General features: G+C 42.6%; 1 protein-coding gene across 5 annotated transcripts in view; it reads left to right on the forward strand.

Annotated features, from left to right (window-relative positions):
• The window catches only part of dock10 (dedicator of cytokinesis 10), a gene marked incomplete at its 5' end in the record, with an annotated part of 160,202 nt that overhangs the window by 124,078 nt on the left and 18,624 nt on the right, over positions 1-17,500 (forward strand). For 4 of the 5 annotated variants that reach the window (XM_083773857.1, XM_083773855.1, XM_083773856.1 and 1 more), the window contains 9 exons: positions 3,209-3,322; positions 6,669-6,781; positions 7,661-7,779; positions 8,584-8,721; positions 10,786-10,968; positions 13,457-13,567; positions 14,418-14,633; positions 15,441-15,498; positions 16,565-16,666. In XM_083773857.1, the coding sequence (XP_083629983.1) occupies positions 3,209-3,322; positions 6,669-6,781; positions 7,661-7,779; positions 8,584-8,721; positions 10,786-10,968; positions 13,457-13,567; positions 14,418-14,633; positions 15,441-15,498; positions 16,565-16,666 (1,154 nt within the window). The remainder of the gene's footprint in view (positions 1-3,208; positions 3,323-6,668; positions 6,782-7,660; positions 7,780-8,583; positions 8,722-10,785; positions 10,969-13,456; positions 13,568-14,417; positions 14,634-15,440; positions 15,499-16,564; positions 16,667-17,500) is intronic. The other variant, XM_083773859.1, reaches the window with a different exon arrangement.

Here is a 17,500-nt window from a genome sequence, read left to right on the forward strand (position 1 = left end):
CCTCAGTAGTGACAGTGAAAAAAGATGATGTGTGACCTTGCTGTTGTAAAGCCCCTTTCCCTCCGCAGGGCATGTTGGTGTGTGTGTGTGTGTGTCCTCTCTGTCGCATGCATGCATGCAGTCACATTATTGATGTCCTTATTATTGTTTATGTGCAACACATGTGTAGGGGCGCAACGGTCAAGCCAACTGATCCATTTCAACCATTCTATCATAAACCCATTTAATCCTCCAGTTTTCTGAAATAAATATTTTCACGATTTTTCAAAAAATAGCAGATCTACAAGCTCATAGCGCGCCACTCGGTGGCGCGCTATGAGCTTGTAGATCTGCTATTTTTCAATAGCTAAATTATAACATAATGTTTAAAACACCAAAAAGGGTTCCCGCCCAAAATGGGTTAAAAAAAAACCCAAATCTATTGAAAGAAAATACCAAACATAATATCTACAAGCGCGATGTGATGCACTGTGCACTTGTAGATCTGTATTTGGGGAATAAAATAAACATAGTAATAGTGACTTTAATCAATTTAATTGATTATTCAAAATATCAATTAGAATCCATTTTATTTTAATTGTATTTTTTCTTTTTTTACTTTGATTAGTTGAAACAATGAGCCAAAAAAACCCACACTTGGATTAATCAAATAATCGATCGTTGCAGCTCTAAACATGAGTAATCATTTCCATTGACTTGACTGTGTGTAACCTTATATTTTGTTTCTGTGTGTGTGTGTGTGTGTGTGTGTGTGTGTGTGTGTGTGTGTGTGTGTGTGTGTGTGTGTGTGTGTGTGTGTGTGTGTGTGTGTGTGTGTGTGTGTGTGTGTGTGTGTGTGTGTGTGTGTGTGTGCGCGTGTGTGTGTGTGCTATAGCCTGTTGCTTTTCACACCCTTTATAATAATACCTTCCAGTCTTTTGTTTCCACCTGTTTGATTGGCTGGCCATTCCATCCTGCTGTGTGCGTTATACTCAACTTCCCTCCAGCGTGCTGATTGGTTGGATGGCTTCCCCGCTCTGTGTTGATTGGCTTTGGGGACTTTTGCCGCTGTGTTGATCGATTGGCTTGCAGATGCGTCTTGCTTTCATTTTTACCACCAAACGCTTTATGTTGATTGGCTTTGGTTTATGCTCCATCGGTCATTTCCAGGCAGAGGACTGCGATGAGTTGAGCCGACTGCTTGTTGAGATTAACGTGTTACAGAGCTGCCTCATTTCATCACTCAGCCCCAATCATATCTATAATAACCTACACATACTGTAGGCCAGGAGAAATATAGGTCACATATCTGGTAATGTCCTGACCTGCTCTCCACTATAAGTATAACGTAAAGCATTTGAAGATGCTTTTTACCCAACATAACACTAATGTTAAACTTTAAAGGTTTTATGACATTCATTTTCATTTATTTTTATTTTTATTTTTTATTTTAGGTTTTATGACCTCAATTACTCCCAAAACTTGGGTGAACTTTGAACATTCATTGGATTTTCTGTGGTCTGAAGTTTTCTTTGGGGTTTTTTGGGCCTTTTGAGCTACAATGAAAACATGCAACATGAAACAGTGACATCTGCTGGCAAATCCCATTGACATATATGGGATAAGTGATGTCACTTACTGCCGGCAAATCAGAGCACCTGTTTGAGCCAGAAAACCCCAGATCACAGAAAATCTACCGAATGTTAAAAGTTCATGTTTTTTGGGTGCAATTGAGATTAGAAAACCTAAAAAAAACAAGAACAATTCCAAAACCTTTTTTTTAATGTCACAATCCCTTTAAGTCCCCCTCCTCCACTCGAAAACATTTATTTTTTTCTGCAGTTTTCGGGGAGACACAGCTTTGACTATACAGACTGTTATTATGTGCAGAACATGCTAACAGAGCGCGGTTTTCAAGTTCTTCTGCTGGAGGTGTGGAGGGTGTTAGTGTCAGTGATTTCCACCAGTCTGAGCTCAAAACCCTGTCGCTGGATAGGGGAGGGAGTGCTCGTTTTGGTTCGCTGCTCGGGCACTCGCTCACTTGGCTCGCCGGCGTCGTGCTCAGCAAATAGCAGATCTACAGTACAAGCTATATATTCTACTGTATATCTGCTACTTATGGCATGCAATGCCGGTGTGCGGCTAAGTATTATTAAATCAGGCTTCAATCATATGCCTTCCTGTCGGCATGGAAAGCCTTGTGGTCAGTCAAACAAAACGAGCGCTTCCCGAGCTCAACCTGGTGGAAATCGACTGAATGCAGTGGGAGAGCTTTGATATGCAGTACCCCCCCTCCCCCCCTGCAGTACCCCCCCTCCCCCCTACACACACACACACACACACCAAACTATACCCTGGGTTAATGAGGGCTAGCCTGTTTTATACCCTGGCTATAAACTGAACTATACTCTGGGGTATAAAACAAGCTAGCCCACTTTAAACCCGGGTATAGTTTGATAAGGGGCTGTTATACTGGCTTTGTAATGTCACCAAACTGCAAATTAGCCACTTGCTGACAGATGAGATCACTTCACTTTGAGTAGTGGTGGTGAGCACATTTGAATATTCATAGATCCAGCACTTCTCAATGAGGGAGAAAGTTGTATAATTTAAACATATATTTTACTTTTCATGTGGTGGAACCATGTTAACCCATTTTGGTGTTTTAAACATTATGTTATAATTTAGCTATTGGGAAATAGCAGATCTACAAGCTCATAGCGCGCCACCGAGTGGCACGCTACGAGCTTGTAGGTCTGCTATTTTTGAAGATTTGTGAAAATATTTAATTCAGGAAAAAGAAAAATTGTTTAAATTTTGAGGTCAGGCCAAAATGGGTGAAACAACACATGAATCATAGCAGAGTATGTCCACAGACTTTAGAACATGTCTGTCTGGAGGGGGACTTCCAAGGCTCCACTAACCTCTCTCATCTTTGCATCTGGCTGAACCGTCTGACCTCGGTCTGTGTTCACTTCTATGATGATGTGTCTCTCTGCTCCTATAGATTGGGTCCAATCGATTGACTGTATTGCATAAATTACAGGTCCATTCGCTCGACCAGGACCTAATTAGAATGCATTTTGAAACCGCTGACCGACTCAGCTGTGCTTAACGGACACTGAGACTGTTGACGTCCTGTAAGCGGCGATGCTGATTGGCGGCGGTGACCGTCCCGTCCTGAGTAAACGAACTAACGCTAGCTTTGATGTGATTGGCCCGTGCACAGGAAGCTAGCGGCGGCGGTAAAGCTGGCCCAGTCCACCCAGGCCAATGGCACCCTGAAGGTCTCTAACCACCAGCACCCCCACCCCTCCCAACCCTCAGGCATCCTCCCGCAATGGTAATCAATAAATCACTGCTTCTCAACGTCCGGGTTCTGCCGGGGCCCACCACCAGGGGGCTCCAAATGGACCCATTACGGAACTCTGAGAATGGGGCTAATTGGGCTATACTGTATTGCACACAGAATAACTCCTCCTACTTCCGGGGCCGCTTCCCTATACTTCCTTCAAAGGTGTTACCCGTTGTATTAATAGGCTCTGTTCCGTTTAGCGTGTACTGTGCAGTGGTTCACTTTGTTTATTTTATTTCAAGGATCCCCCATAACCCTTACACGGGTCCATTTGTTTCCATTTAGTACACTCTCAGAGTTACAGACCCCGCATGGGGTCCATTTGGAACCCACTCAAAGACACTTTGAGACCCACTGGTGTTGTGGTGTGTAGCAGAGTGCTTCAACAGCAGCACCCTGACTGACTCTGTTTGACCAGAATGGAACAGAGCCTTCATTAGTATCAGCAGTAACACCAGGGCTTATAGGGAAGTGGCCCAAGTTCTTTCCAAAATGGCGTGTGTGCATATATAGCCCATTGTACACATTATTTGGTACCCCAACCTGCGCTGTTAATTGAACTCTGAGAGTGTTACGAATGGAACAGACCCGGTAAGGGTCCCCTTGTGGTCCCCGGACCCCACTTTGGGAACCAGTGACCTAAACAATAAGGAGGCTTCTATATTGATGACGTCTTCTTTGGTCTGGTTTAAGGATAAATGACGAAAATTATCTCAGACTGTAGCAAAAAAAAAAGGCTTTGTATTTCTTTTTACAATTGCGGAACCTGACATGAAGTTAAAGGGGAAACTTTGGAGGAGATTCTACTGTATATATTATTCAGGTATACAGTGCAGAGAAAACGATAGCTTGTGTTCTGTGTATTTCTCCTGCATTCGTGGTTTTGCATCAATCATTGGGTATTAGAATTTCCCACGGAACGACAGGTGAAATTCGATATTCGAATATATATATTATATATAAATCGAACACCCTCAGGGAGACTAACTGTAACATTCCCAAAGGATAGAGTTTGTTTGATGAAGGGTTTGAAATGTGGATCTATCTTAAAGGACCACTTCACCACTTTTCAACCTATCTTCATATAATAGGTCCTCACTAATAATCATGAAAAAATGGTGCAATTCTTTTCTACTCAGTCTGTGTCTCATAAGAGGGCTGTGGGCAGTTCAGAAACCGTCTTCCAGTGACATCATCGATGGGGAATACAAGCTAATAGAAACTGCAGGCTTTCTAGTCCTGGAAAGTTGCAATGCGAAAATGGAAGCCATCGTTTCGATAATGAAAATGGAAATATTTTTGTAAAAAAATCTTGTTTAAAAAAAAAATCTGCCTAATGATTATGTCACTGGAAGACAGTTTCTAAACTGCCCACAGCCGTCCTATGAGACACAGACTGAGTAGAAAAAAATCATGATTATTAGTGAGGACCTATTATATGAAGATAGGTTGAAAAGTGGTGAAGTGGTCCTTTAAATAAAGGTGATAAATAAAGGGTTGAAACTAAAATGTTTTTGTTGAAAGGTTAAAGATCCATATAGCATTCATTGCTATAGGGTGTTTGCTCCGGCGTTCAGTTGGGTTGCCTATTTCATCCAATCAGGGGAGAGAACCCATTCATCAGCCTAAATTCTTAGCATTCCACTATTATTAATTAATTATTGTCTCATAACTTCCAATTTGCCTTGTTCATCTTATATCATTATATATCTTATATCATGTATGATGTCTCACTCCTGATTTGATGAAATTAGTGTCCAGACCTGAAAATTACATTTACTAAGGAGCCGAAGAGACCGGGAATGGGAAACCCGGGTTACTGAACAAACACTCTTTATAAAACATTACTATTGGAATATAGAGCTATTTAACACGCAATCTAACAAAAACAATATCACTTACAGCACCTTGAACCACTTAAAACCCTATATATATATATATATACCAGGTGTTGACTGGGGTCCCCCAGGGTAACTGTACGTTAACTGAAGAGTACAGATTAGAATCAAGGCACACGCACGCACACATGCACGCACACACACAGACACACACTCAGAGTAACCTGGGCAATGTGACCGCTTGGCTTTACTGTACATAAACAAACTCTCATTATCTCGTGTATATATATATATATTATCCATCATTAATGTGCCCCCATAGTGACTCACTGTATCCATGCACTCTACTGTAATTCTTTCTCCCAGCATGCCCCTCTCTCTGTATCGTAGTACTGTAGCACTGTTTGTGGTTGACTCGTCTTTTTGTCATTCTCCCTTGTGCTCACGGAGCCCCCTCGATAACACACAGAACCGATCCCAGACCAGTTGGTTGTTCAGCGTTTTCATTTCAAGGAGCCCCAGTTTGGTATCAGTGAGAGCTCCCCTTAACACTGAGAGTGTATACCAATGGAACCATGTGGACCTGTAAGCAGTGGGAGGAAAAAGTACTACCATTTTGTACTTGAGTACCAATACTGCAATATAGCTACTTCGTTACAAGTAAAAGCCCATAATTCAAAATGTAGGCCTACTTGAGTAAAAGTACAAAAGTATTGGCATAAGAATGTACTTAAAGAGTTAAAGTAGGCCTATCACAAATAAAAGTACTAATCATGCAGAATGTCCCATTTCAAGTTTTCAAAATGTGTGCGCATTGCGCCTCATTGTGAGCTTGTAGATCAGCTATTTTCAAATGGCCGAAATGTATATGGGGCTGTTTAACTAGTAACTAAAGTTTTCAAATAAATGTAGCGGAGTAAAAGTACACTTTTTGCCTCTGAGATGTAGTGGAGTAGAAGTAAAAGTACTGAAAATTGTAAATACTCCAGTCAAGTAAAAAATACCTCAAAACTGTACTTACTACTTAAGTAAATGTACTTAGTTACTTTACAGTACACCATTGCCTGTAAGGGTCCATCCGGTTCCATCTGTACACTCTCAGAGTTACGGACCGGTGGTACGGGTCCACATGAATGAATCTTTTATCTGGGGACCCCCAGGAACCTCTTAACCTGAGCTGCCAGATCCAAGAAGCTTGCTACACACATTTGTTCATGGTTACTCATTACCGCCCCCATCTGGCAGAGTCAGGTTAGGAACCTCTGGGGGGTCCTTGAGAACCACTGATTTAGAACAGCTGTAATCACTTTAAAAAAATACCTTTAAATGAACTCAAACCGTGCGTGCAATCCGTTCAGTTGAGATTTAAGAAATGGTCATTTGTAACCTAGTGTTCCTTTTTGCATTCATTGTTTAGTTAAAAACAGTTACAGTCATTAATGGTGTACAACTGTACAAATGACCCATGAACCGCTGGTCCCCCCCCCCCCCCCCAGGATGACATCATCAGGAGGGGACGGCCACCGCCACGCTCGCTCCCAGACCATGCCCATCATCAGGGCGAAGAACGCCCTGGCCAACCCCAAGCTGCTGCAGATGATGGAGACAGGTACACACACACACACGCACGCGCACACACACACACACACACACACACACACACACACACACACACAATATTTAATATCATTGTTTATGTCACTCAAATGTATTTCTAATGGTTTGAGCCTAAATCACCACTCAATTCAATTCAAAGGGATTTATTGGCATGAGAAAACATACGTTTACATTGCCAAAGCAGAAAGAACAATGCAACAATACAGCAATACAATAAAAAAAAGACTGATGTACATTTGAAAGTCACTCACACCACTCCTGTAAATGGAAAATAAAAACAAAATATTTCAAAAAAAATTAAATAAAAAAGCACACCCGTGTGAAGTGAGGGGCGTTAATATATTAAAGTCTAATTCATGTCGCTATGAGTAGGTGATGCAATGGTGATGTAATTAAACTCTCTTTATTGTTAATGGCATTTAATGTTTGTGTTAGCGATTAAACAAACATTAAACTCATCTGTCCTTTGTCAATGGTGTTTTTAATGTTTGTCCATTTTGAGCGGGAACCCCTTTTGGTGTTAGCATTATGTTATGCTTTAGCTATTGAAAAATAGCAGATCTACAAGCTCATAGCGCGCCACCGAGTGGCGCGCTACGAGCTTGTAGGTCTGCTATTTTTTGAAAATTTGAAGAACGACTGACGTAGAAACATAGCTTTTTCAGAAAACTGTCAGGATGTAGAAGACATTTTTAGAATCTGATCTCAGGTCAAAAGGGGTTAACTAAAAACAAACTTAAAACCTGTATATAGGAGGAAATGGGTATTTCTTTACGTGTATAGAAGACACAGAAAAAAAGGGAAAAGTTGAATGTCATGTTGGACCTTTAAGTGAAACAATGCGACTGCCTCCTTCCACCGCTGTGTGCAGACGGCCAGGTCCCCCCAGAGGGAGACACGCTGAGTCCCACAGACATCGAGGCCAACCTGTCCACAGAGGTGTCCCTCACGGTCCTGGATGTCCTGGGACTGTTCGTCCAACATCACAAGGTCTGACCCACGTCTTCTGAAACTACTACTGATTAACATTCATTCATACATCCATACAATATATATCTATTAAAGGGTGTGTAATATTTATTTTTTTGAGAGTGACGGTTCAGTAACAGGGTTCTCTCCCCCTCTTTAGTAAACAGAAAATAGATTTTCAGGCCAGGAAAACCATTTTGATCATAAGAGTTCATAAAATTTATAGTGTTCAACTTTCAATTTTGTCTTCTATTTTCTGCTTCATCAGCTTCCAGTTTCACTTGTTTATCCTGTATGGTTTTATTTGGGGAGAACCCCATATTTAGAACAAACATTTTATATATTCTGTTTACTAAAAGAGCTATCTCTATAGCAATGATATAGAGATATTTGACACTTATTTGAATACTTTATTTTAGAGGAAACCTATTTAACACACAATACATACATACCTGTATTCATGTTCTGCTGTTCACTTACTGTAACTAACTATGTTTGAGTACAGTGATACTCCATTGCCACCTGGTGGCAATGGAGTATCACTGCATCACAGCATACAATAATAGTATCCTTCATATTCGGCTTCACTCACACCTTTCGATCTAGAATACAACATTGATGCATGCTAGATTTAAACAAAGGGTCAGGGTAAACCATGTGACTCCCATTGGAAATGCATTGCGAGCTTGCATCAGTAAACAAGTCTCATGCATCAGCTATACATCAATATGTTGTGAAGGTGTGAGTCAGGCCGTAGCCTTCAGCTGTTTAACCAAATGGACCTCTGATTGTGTTGTGTGTTGTCTTCCTCTTCCTGGCCCTCAGAAGCAGATGTTGCTGGACGATGGTCACAATGTGCTGATGAAGAAGGTGCTGGACACGTACCTTCTCTTCTTTCAGATCAACCAGTCGACCGCCACTCTGCGCCACGTGTTCGCTGCACTCAGGCTCTTTGTACAAAAGGTAGTGACATGATCATGCATTTCCTTTGAGAAATGTGGATAGTCTGATGTTTTTTTTGTATTTATGTTTGATAATAACACACACCCTACTGGTCAAAGCAGGGACTGCCGGCCGGGCATGTAAGTAAGTAAGTAAGTACATTTTATTTATAAAGCACCTTTCTTAACAAAGTTACAAAGTGCTGTACAATGAACACAATAAAAGCAATCAAAAATTAAAACAGGACAGTACAACAAGCAAATAAGAACACAATCAAGTAAAATCAGGAAAATGTTTCCGAAATAAAAACGTTTTCAACAAACTCTTAAAAATATTTACAGACTCAGCGTTTTTTAAAGTGCAAGGCAGGGCGTTCCATAGGGTAGGTGCAACTACTGCAAAGGCACGGTCACCCATTGTCTTTCGTTTTGTCCCGGGAACCATGAGTAGGCCTTTGCCAGAGGATCGCAGGGATCTCACATTGACCTTGGGGGGCAGAAGATCACAGATGTATGGTGGGGCCAGTCCATGTATGGCTTTAAAAGTAGTTAAAAGGATTTTAAAATCTATTCTAGCCTTGATGGGCAGCCAGTGGAGTGTGGCTAAGACCGGGGTGATGTGTGCTCGACGGTTGGTGTTGGTGAGAATTCTGGCTGCTGTGTTCTGTACAAGTTGTACATGTGCATTTAGCACGAGTAAACCCCGTGCAGCTGTGGTTTAACATTGAGCGCTCGTTAGCCCTTCCGCATTTTGGACAAGGACTGTCTAAAGAGGACGAGACGCGAAGACCGTACGAGCGACGCCATGTTGCTCCATAGTGCTCCATGGAAGGAAACATGCGCAGTTGAGACCAGGAAGTTGTACTGTACATGCACAAATTTGGGCGTGTACAACTTCCTGGTCTCAACTGCGCATGTTTCTTTCCTTTCATGGAGCACCATGGAGCAACATGGTGTACGGTCTTCGCGTCTCGTCCTCTTTAGACAGTCCTTGATTTTGGACACCTATACTGTTGGTGTCCAAATCGAAAAAATGCGGTGCTTCAAAATGCCACTGGGCAACTTCCATTGAAATGAATAGCAGGGGGTGGGGCTGTGGCTCCTGGTCCGTCCTCTATCCTTAATAAATGAATAGCAGGGGGTGGGGCTGTGGCTCCTGGTCCGTCCTCTATCCTTAATAACTTCCATTGAAATGAATAGCAGGGGGTGGGGCTGTGGCTCCTGGTCCGTCCTCTATCCTTAATAACTCCATGCATTGATGCAGACTTTGGCTTAGGGAATTACCCAAAGTTCATAGCATTTACCAGGGGAATGAGGAAACGTCAATCATTTTAAGTATGCATCGTGGTTAATGTCAACAAACAGTTACAATTTCTCACCATTCTGAAAGGGGGATGGAAGGGAGGAGATATAATTACTACAATTAAGGGACACAAGATAAGAAGTGAGCAGTAAATCATCTTCAAAGTGCTGTCCCATTCCCTTTTATACCATTTGGAGCCAAGCACTTACCAGCTGACGTTATTTAAGTCGGGGAGGGCTTGAGGGCTTAGTGGGCAGACGTTGGAATTGGGCCAATGTATTATGGTATTATGTGCAGCTGTGCTGGTTTGAGTCGAAATAAAGAAGATACCAGAATTGTAGCCAATTGTTCCCATGGCCAAGATTGGACTGGAGAATGCTGCTACGGTAAAATAAGGGTTAGGCCTGACTCACACCTTCACAACAGATTGATGTATAGCTGATGCATGAGACTTATTGACTGATGCAAGCTCGCAATTCATTTCCAATGGGAGTCACATGGTTTGACACAACATTTTTGTTTTATGAGGGGGAGGGGGGCAGTCGAAACACAGCCGAATGCTGTACAACAAAAATGTTGTGTCAAACCATGTGACTTCCATTGGAAATGCATTGTGGCGGCCATGACACTTACCCTTTGTTTACATCTAGCATGCATCAATGTTGTATGCTAGATCGAAAGGTGTGAGCGAGGCCATACACTAACATTGCTAACAAAGCTGCACCACGATTCCAAAGGACGTTCTCTCACATGTCTCCTCTGTGTTTGTGTCGTCCTGGTCAGTTCCCCAGTGCGTTCTTTCAGGGTAAGGCAGACCTGTGTGGCTGCCTGTGCTACGAGATCCTCAAGTGCTGCAACCATCGCTCCAGCTCCACGCAGACCGAAGCCGCCGCCTTGCTCTACTTCTTCATGAGGAAGAACTTTGAGTTCACCAAGGGAAAGTCCATAGTTCGCTCACACCTCCAGGTCAGCTGGATCACACTGTGTGTGTGTGTGTGTGTGTGTGTGTGTGTGTGTGTGTGTGTGTGTGTGTGTGTGTGCCAACGAGCACAGGGCTCAGACCATAGTTAAAGGTATATTCAGTGATTTCACTTAATTCAAATATCACTTATTTTTTTGTTTTGTTGCGATAATCCTCCCTACTATAGAGTGTGCTGGCCATATAAGGAGTTCCTCCCTGTCCCCAGTTAACCCCTGGGGGTCAAAAAACCTTAGGTTTCGTTTTTGACTCTCTATCCTGATTGGATGAAAGGCTGGGTCCCACAGCCAAAAACGTAACCTAAGGTTTTTTGAGTGAAATCACTGAATATACCTTTAAGGTACTTTCAGATGGGCAGGCCTGCTGGTCAGTCGCGGGCGACAATTTCACGGAACCACGCCCACATAAATCGTTGTCGCCCCTCGACTTCTCGAAACAAAAACGCAGGTCTCATTGAAAAATAATTACCAGGTGTATTAATCACTGCCTGTTTGAAAGGACCTTTAGCCGGGCGGTAACAACAACAATAGCTATCAGGCCTAACAGAGACCTTCTTGGCACCTGCAGGCTACCAAATAATGTATTATAATGCATTATAGGTACTGTAAGTGATGGTCAAATATAAAGGTTAGGTATAAACAACCATAAAAACAATATAGTATAATTATTCTGCAGCAAACCACCAGGTGGCGCCTGATCTCCTTTGACATGATATGACGTGATAGCTTGTGCTTTACTTATCTTTTCATATTATCTCTTAGTCCGCTCAGCGAGTGGATGGAGTCTATGGGCTGCAGCCAGACTCAGAGAGAGTATGTTTTGCACTCCGTCCGTGTGTCCGTCCGTCCATCCGTCCGTCCGTCCGTCCGTCCGTCTGTCCGTCCTTCCTTCCTTCCTTCCTTCCTTCCTTCCGTCCGTCCGTTACCAGCTAATCTCCGGCACCGTTGGCCCGATCCATGCCAAACTTTGCACACACACTCCCTGGATGCCAACGACGAGCCTCTGCCCCAAATATTCTTCAACGGCCTGTTATAGCGCCACCATGAGGCTGATTTAGGCAAAACACATTTCTGTAGATTACTCGTACACATTTTATCCATATATCACACAATTCGGTATACACTATCTCCATAGTCATGTGATCAACACGGATCTGCATTATTTCCCATCTTCCATCCTGATTGGCTAATATTGGCTTCCAAAGCTCACATGATTGGTCCGTTAAAAAAAAAATGCCACAACTCACAAACGCAGTGTGCAATTTCCGTGAAATGATACACGCACATTTCCACTAGGCCGAGGACGACCTCATTTTTTTTCCAAATCAGCCTCATGGTGGCGCTATAACAGGCCAATTCCTGTTTTTAGCTATAACTGCATCAATCTGTATACAATTTATGTATGCGCCCTCCCTAGAGGCCATGGAAAAACACTGTCTCTGCATCCCTCCACATCTGCCGGTTATAGTGCCACCATGAGGCCGATTTCTGCTAAACACATTGCTTATGTTAGTTGCACAGATTTCATCCGAATCTCACACAAATCGGTCCACATGATCTCTGTAGTCATGTGATCAAGACGAGTCTGTTGGATTTCTCAGATTCCGCACTGATTGGCTAACATTGCCTTCCAATGTTTTCAGGAGTGGCCCGTTTTGTACAAAATGCTGCACATGTCCTGCTCATCCAGAATTCTATCCTCAGAGATGCTATGAGTGATCTGGTTCTGCATTTCCTCAACAAAATTGTTGAGGAAGAAAATTGTTGCTGTACATTTCTGCTTTTAATTCCTTTGTATTTTTTGATAAACTTAAAGGACAACTTTAGTTTTTTTCAACCAAGGTTCATGTTTTAGGTTGTTATTAGAGAAACTAAAAGATGAGTGTTATTTTTTTTTCATTTGCTGCTTTCTTTCGTTTTAAGGATTTTAGCTGTTTTTGACAGGGGGGCATTCGAGCATGGGGCTAAATATGTATTTTTTTACAACATTTTATAGCGATTTCTTTTTTAATTATTTACTATAGTCCTAATAAACCCCTGGAAATTTCATCTGGCCACAAAACATCACGAGATCTACTGAATGTGTCAAACTGACATTGAGCCTATGACACACAGTGTGGCTTCCCCCCAGTAGGCTACCTTCAGATTCAGTAGATCCTGTGATATATTTGTGGCCAGATGCAATTTCCTGGGGTTTATTAGGGCTATAGTAAATAATAAAAAATAAATAAAAATAATATTTTGTAAAAAAAAATACATATTTAGCACCATGCTCGAATGCCCCCGCCCCCCTGTACAAAACAGCTAAAATCCCTAAAATGAAAGAAAGCAGCAAATGGAAAAAAAATAACACTCATCTTTTACTTTCTCTAATGACAACCTAAAACATGAACCGTAGTTGAAAAAAACTAAAGTTGTCCTTTAAGTAAACACTGAACCATTCACTGTGTGTTGGATATGCCTGTGTGACTTGCAGGTGATCAAGGCAGTGAGTCAGCTGATAGCGGACGCTGGTATTGGAGGCTCACGGTTCCAACAATCCCTGGCCATCATCAACAACTTTGCAAATGGAGACGCACCGCTCAGGGTAAAGCAGCAATGCACTCTCTCACCATCCGCCCACTGATACCTTCATGTTATGAAATGGAGACGCACCGCTCAGGGTAAAGCAGCACTGCACTCTCTCACCATCCGCCCACTGATACCTTCATGTTATGAAAACAGCACACTTCTATAATGCCAAGGACCCCCTAAATTGATATGTATTTTGCTGCGGACCCCCGTCTGAAAATATCTCGTGCCAGGGACTCCCCAGAAGAGAAAGATTATGTAATATACTGTATGTATATGGTGCATCCATGCAATGTTTTTTTTCATTCTATATTCAAAGGTTTCTGAACATATTCGACATTGATATTTTGCAAAAGTCTTTAATAAAACAGCAGATGTACAAGCTTGCAGTGCGGCACAAAGTGACACGCTGTGAGCTTGTAGATCAGCTATTATAACGCTTAACTCTTAAAACTCTTTCAGCGCCACCTGGTGGTCACCAGTTTAGGCTTTGAGTGCCCATTCTCCCATTATAAAGAAAGAAAGAATTTGTAATTCTATTATGCATGTAATGTCATCACCTGTACACCAGATTAGAGGAATTTTCAAAATATGGATAAAATAGGGAAGACGTCTTGTCGTCCGTGGCATCCGGTACATAATTGGCAATTAGACGTCTTGACGTTTATGGCTCTTAAACTGTTTTAACAGCCAACGTATACATGAATAAAGTGGTCAGAATGATTGTGATGCTATATATTTTAGACTTTAGCTGGGGACCCCCTGGAACTCTCCCAAGAGTACCCCTGGGTACTGTACAGTAAGATGTAAAATGCACTTGGATAATTTCCGCCATCGACTCCTTTCCGCCTTTCCGTCCCTTCCAGAACACGCCGTTCCCGGCCGAGGTGAAGGACCTGACCAAGCGGATCAGGACGGTGCTGATGGCCACGGCCCAGATGAAGGAGCACGAGAAGGACCCCGAGATGCTGGTGGACCTGCAGTACAGTCTGGCCAACTCCTACGCCAGCACGCCCGAGCTGCGACGCACCTGGCTGGAGAGCATGGCCAAGGTGCACGTCCGCAACGGAGACCTGTCCGAGGTACAGCTTTTCCTTTTCCTTTGTTTGTGGCTTTCGCATATTTCTTAGAGAGGGATAGACACAGTAGGCTGACAGAAAATACTGCTTACTTTTTTGTCGGAATGACTGTCTGGAGAGATGGTATGTTGCTATGACGACGGGGTTATACCGATAAGAACTGAACTGCCATAGATACTGTGCGACCATGTTCCCCTCTGGGCGAGAACTTTCATCTATTTCTTCTGTATATGTTGTACTGTTGTGAACCTCATACGATCTCCCCAATATAGTAATATTATCTAAAATCATACTACTGGCTGTCTGTCTACTTTATTTTGGTCTCCTGATTTATTGGGGGTTACTAAAGGTTTTTAGACGATTCGTAAAGTTAATAGCCTTGCTGCTTTTCAGTGGTCCTTCGATTTAACCTGGTTGATTTTTAATTGACACATGGAATGTAAACTTTTCCATCAGTGGCCAGACAGTATTTGCCACACCTCCAGGTCTTAAGTTAAGTCATAAGACCCGCAAAATCCAGCAGTGTATCATAACCATCACGTGCCTATTACTGGGGGAACATTAAAAAATTCTCCAATCCACAACGCTGTGAGCTCCAACTGTCCTGTTTTTTTGTTCTTGCTTAATGTAAGTCGCTCTGGATTAAGAGCGTCTGCTAAATGCTTAAATTGTAAATTGTAAATTGTAAAACCTTCAGCACAACTTTAGGCATCGGTGAGCTGGTGTTCCGTGCCTACTGTACCGTGTCAAATTACAGTATGCTATGCACTTGAACAGTCAGAGATGTGTGTTTGTGTCTCTTTGCTGCAGGCTGCCATGTGTTACATCCACATATCCGCCCTGATAGCTGAGTCCCTGAAGAGAAGAGGTAAATACTAAATACTACACGTTCTGACCAAAGCCTCCATGATGTACAACTGGTGTGTGTGTGTGTGTGTGTGTGTGTGTGTGTGTGTGTGTGTGTGTGTGTGTGTGTGTGTGTGTGTGTGTGTGTGTGTGTGTGTGTGTGTGTGTGTGTGTGTGTGTGTGTTTGTGCATGTGTGTCCGTGTTGCTGCTGTGGAGTTGCTGTGGAACATGCAGATCTGTGTAGACACACCAAACCTCTAATCTTCAGAAAGTCCTGTTGCAGTCTTACCATTCATCCTTTAACTCAAAACGTGCAAAGCTATGAGTTGGTTCCTCGCCTAATGGCACTACTGCTGGGTTTGAGACTATGTGCATGCTCAAACTTCGTTTGAGCCGAGTGTGCATCACATGCCATGTTTGTGCATCTGTGTACAGATTTGTAGATACTGTAGTGTACAGTAGATCGATACGACAGACACAGACAGACAGACAGACAGACAGACAGACATTAACTGAGTAGAGATATTATACAATTCATATTCAGAAAAAAAAAGAGAACTAAAAAGTAGTAAGATACCAATAACAAAAAATAACACATATAAAATAGACAGAGCATCAGTGTTCAATGCTCAAATGTTGGAGAGTTACGTGTTGGGAGTAGGAATGGAAGGAATCTCGTTTATCTCGATAGGCCCATGCTTTTTCATTAGTTCTTTCATTACCTTTATAGTGCATAAATAGAGGATGACATACATGATATATACGTTTGCCACAGTATAGGTACAGTACATGGTCCTGCATTTGCAATTCTGCCTGCTTTGTGTGTGCATGCGTCACCGTGTAGACGAGAAGCATGGCGTCTACATCTATCTCTGTGTCTTTGCACATCGTTCACATTCCTTTATGCTTTATTCAACGTGGCTGTATGTGGAAAAATGTCTAGCAGAGCATGCCTATATACACTATATAGCACAGCTTCTTTGGCTCGCCTGCCGGCGGTCTTGTCCGAGAGCGAGCGAACGCAAAACAACGACGTAGACGTACAACTGTGTCACCACCTGCTCCTCCTCCCTTCCCCACCAAACAGGCTATTGGAGAACGGACAAGGCCAGGATGTCCCGCGCGACCGCAGAGGAGAGTCCTGTCTTTAACTGTAGCTCCTTACTAACTACCCCCCGAGACCAAGACAGTGAGTGTGCCCGCCGCCGCCGGCCGGGGGCCCAAGCTGGGAGGGGGGGAAGGGAGGAGGGGTTGGGAACTTGGGGATGGGGGGGTTTGAAGACAAACGGAGGTGTGGGACGACAATGCCATCGTAGAGACCTTTGGGGGCCGTCAGGGCGTCAGAGCAAAGTGTGAACTTCTTTCAGTGAATAGAACAGTCGTCGCCGTTCTTTAGTATCCTAAGTGCACACAGTAAAGATGGAGCGACGACCACTGCCCGTGTCTTGATATTTTTTACACCTTGAATGCTGTTGTTTTGTCTTTCGATGTTCCACTATTTCTATTTCTATTTGTCACTTGATGATATGGGTCTCTGTGTCACTGGGTATGTGTGGAGCACAATCATCGTTAAAGTAGGTGTAATTGATGTTTTTGTTAAAAAGTTTAAAAGCTCTATATTTTGATTAGTAATTATTGCTGTTGGAGTGTTGTTCAGTAACGGGCATCTCCAACGTTTTACTGTGTGGAAGATTTTCAGTTCGCGATAACAATTATCAGGAGTATGAGCTCTACAAAGATAATTTGTTTCACCACCTCCAATTTCTTTTTTTATTCTGTATCCAGTATTTGTTCCCCTTCCCGATTGGATGACATTGGTACAATATTACGTATTCCGACCCTAAAGAGCTGGAAATATGGGGAGACCCCTGTTATCGAACAAACAATATAGCCTATGGCTATGATCGGAATATTGAGCTATTCCATTCTTCCGCAAAAATATTTCTTCTTACACCACCTTTAAGGTTATGTTTGAGCTTGTGTAAGATATGGGACACTATGAATGTTCCCATACAAGGACAAT

The sequence above is a fragment of the Protomyctophum parallelum genome (assembly GCF_964188405.1).
Source record: "Protomyctophum parallelum genome assembly, chromosome: 9".
NCBI classification, from domain to species: domain Eukaryota; kingdom Metazoa; phylum Chordata; class Actinopteri; order Myctophiformes; family Myctophidae; genus Protomyctophum; species Protomyctophum parallelum.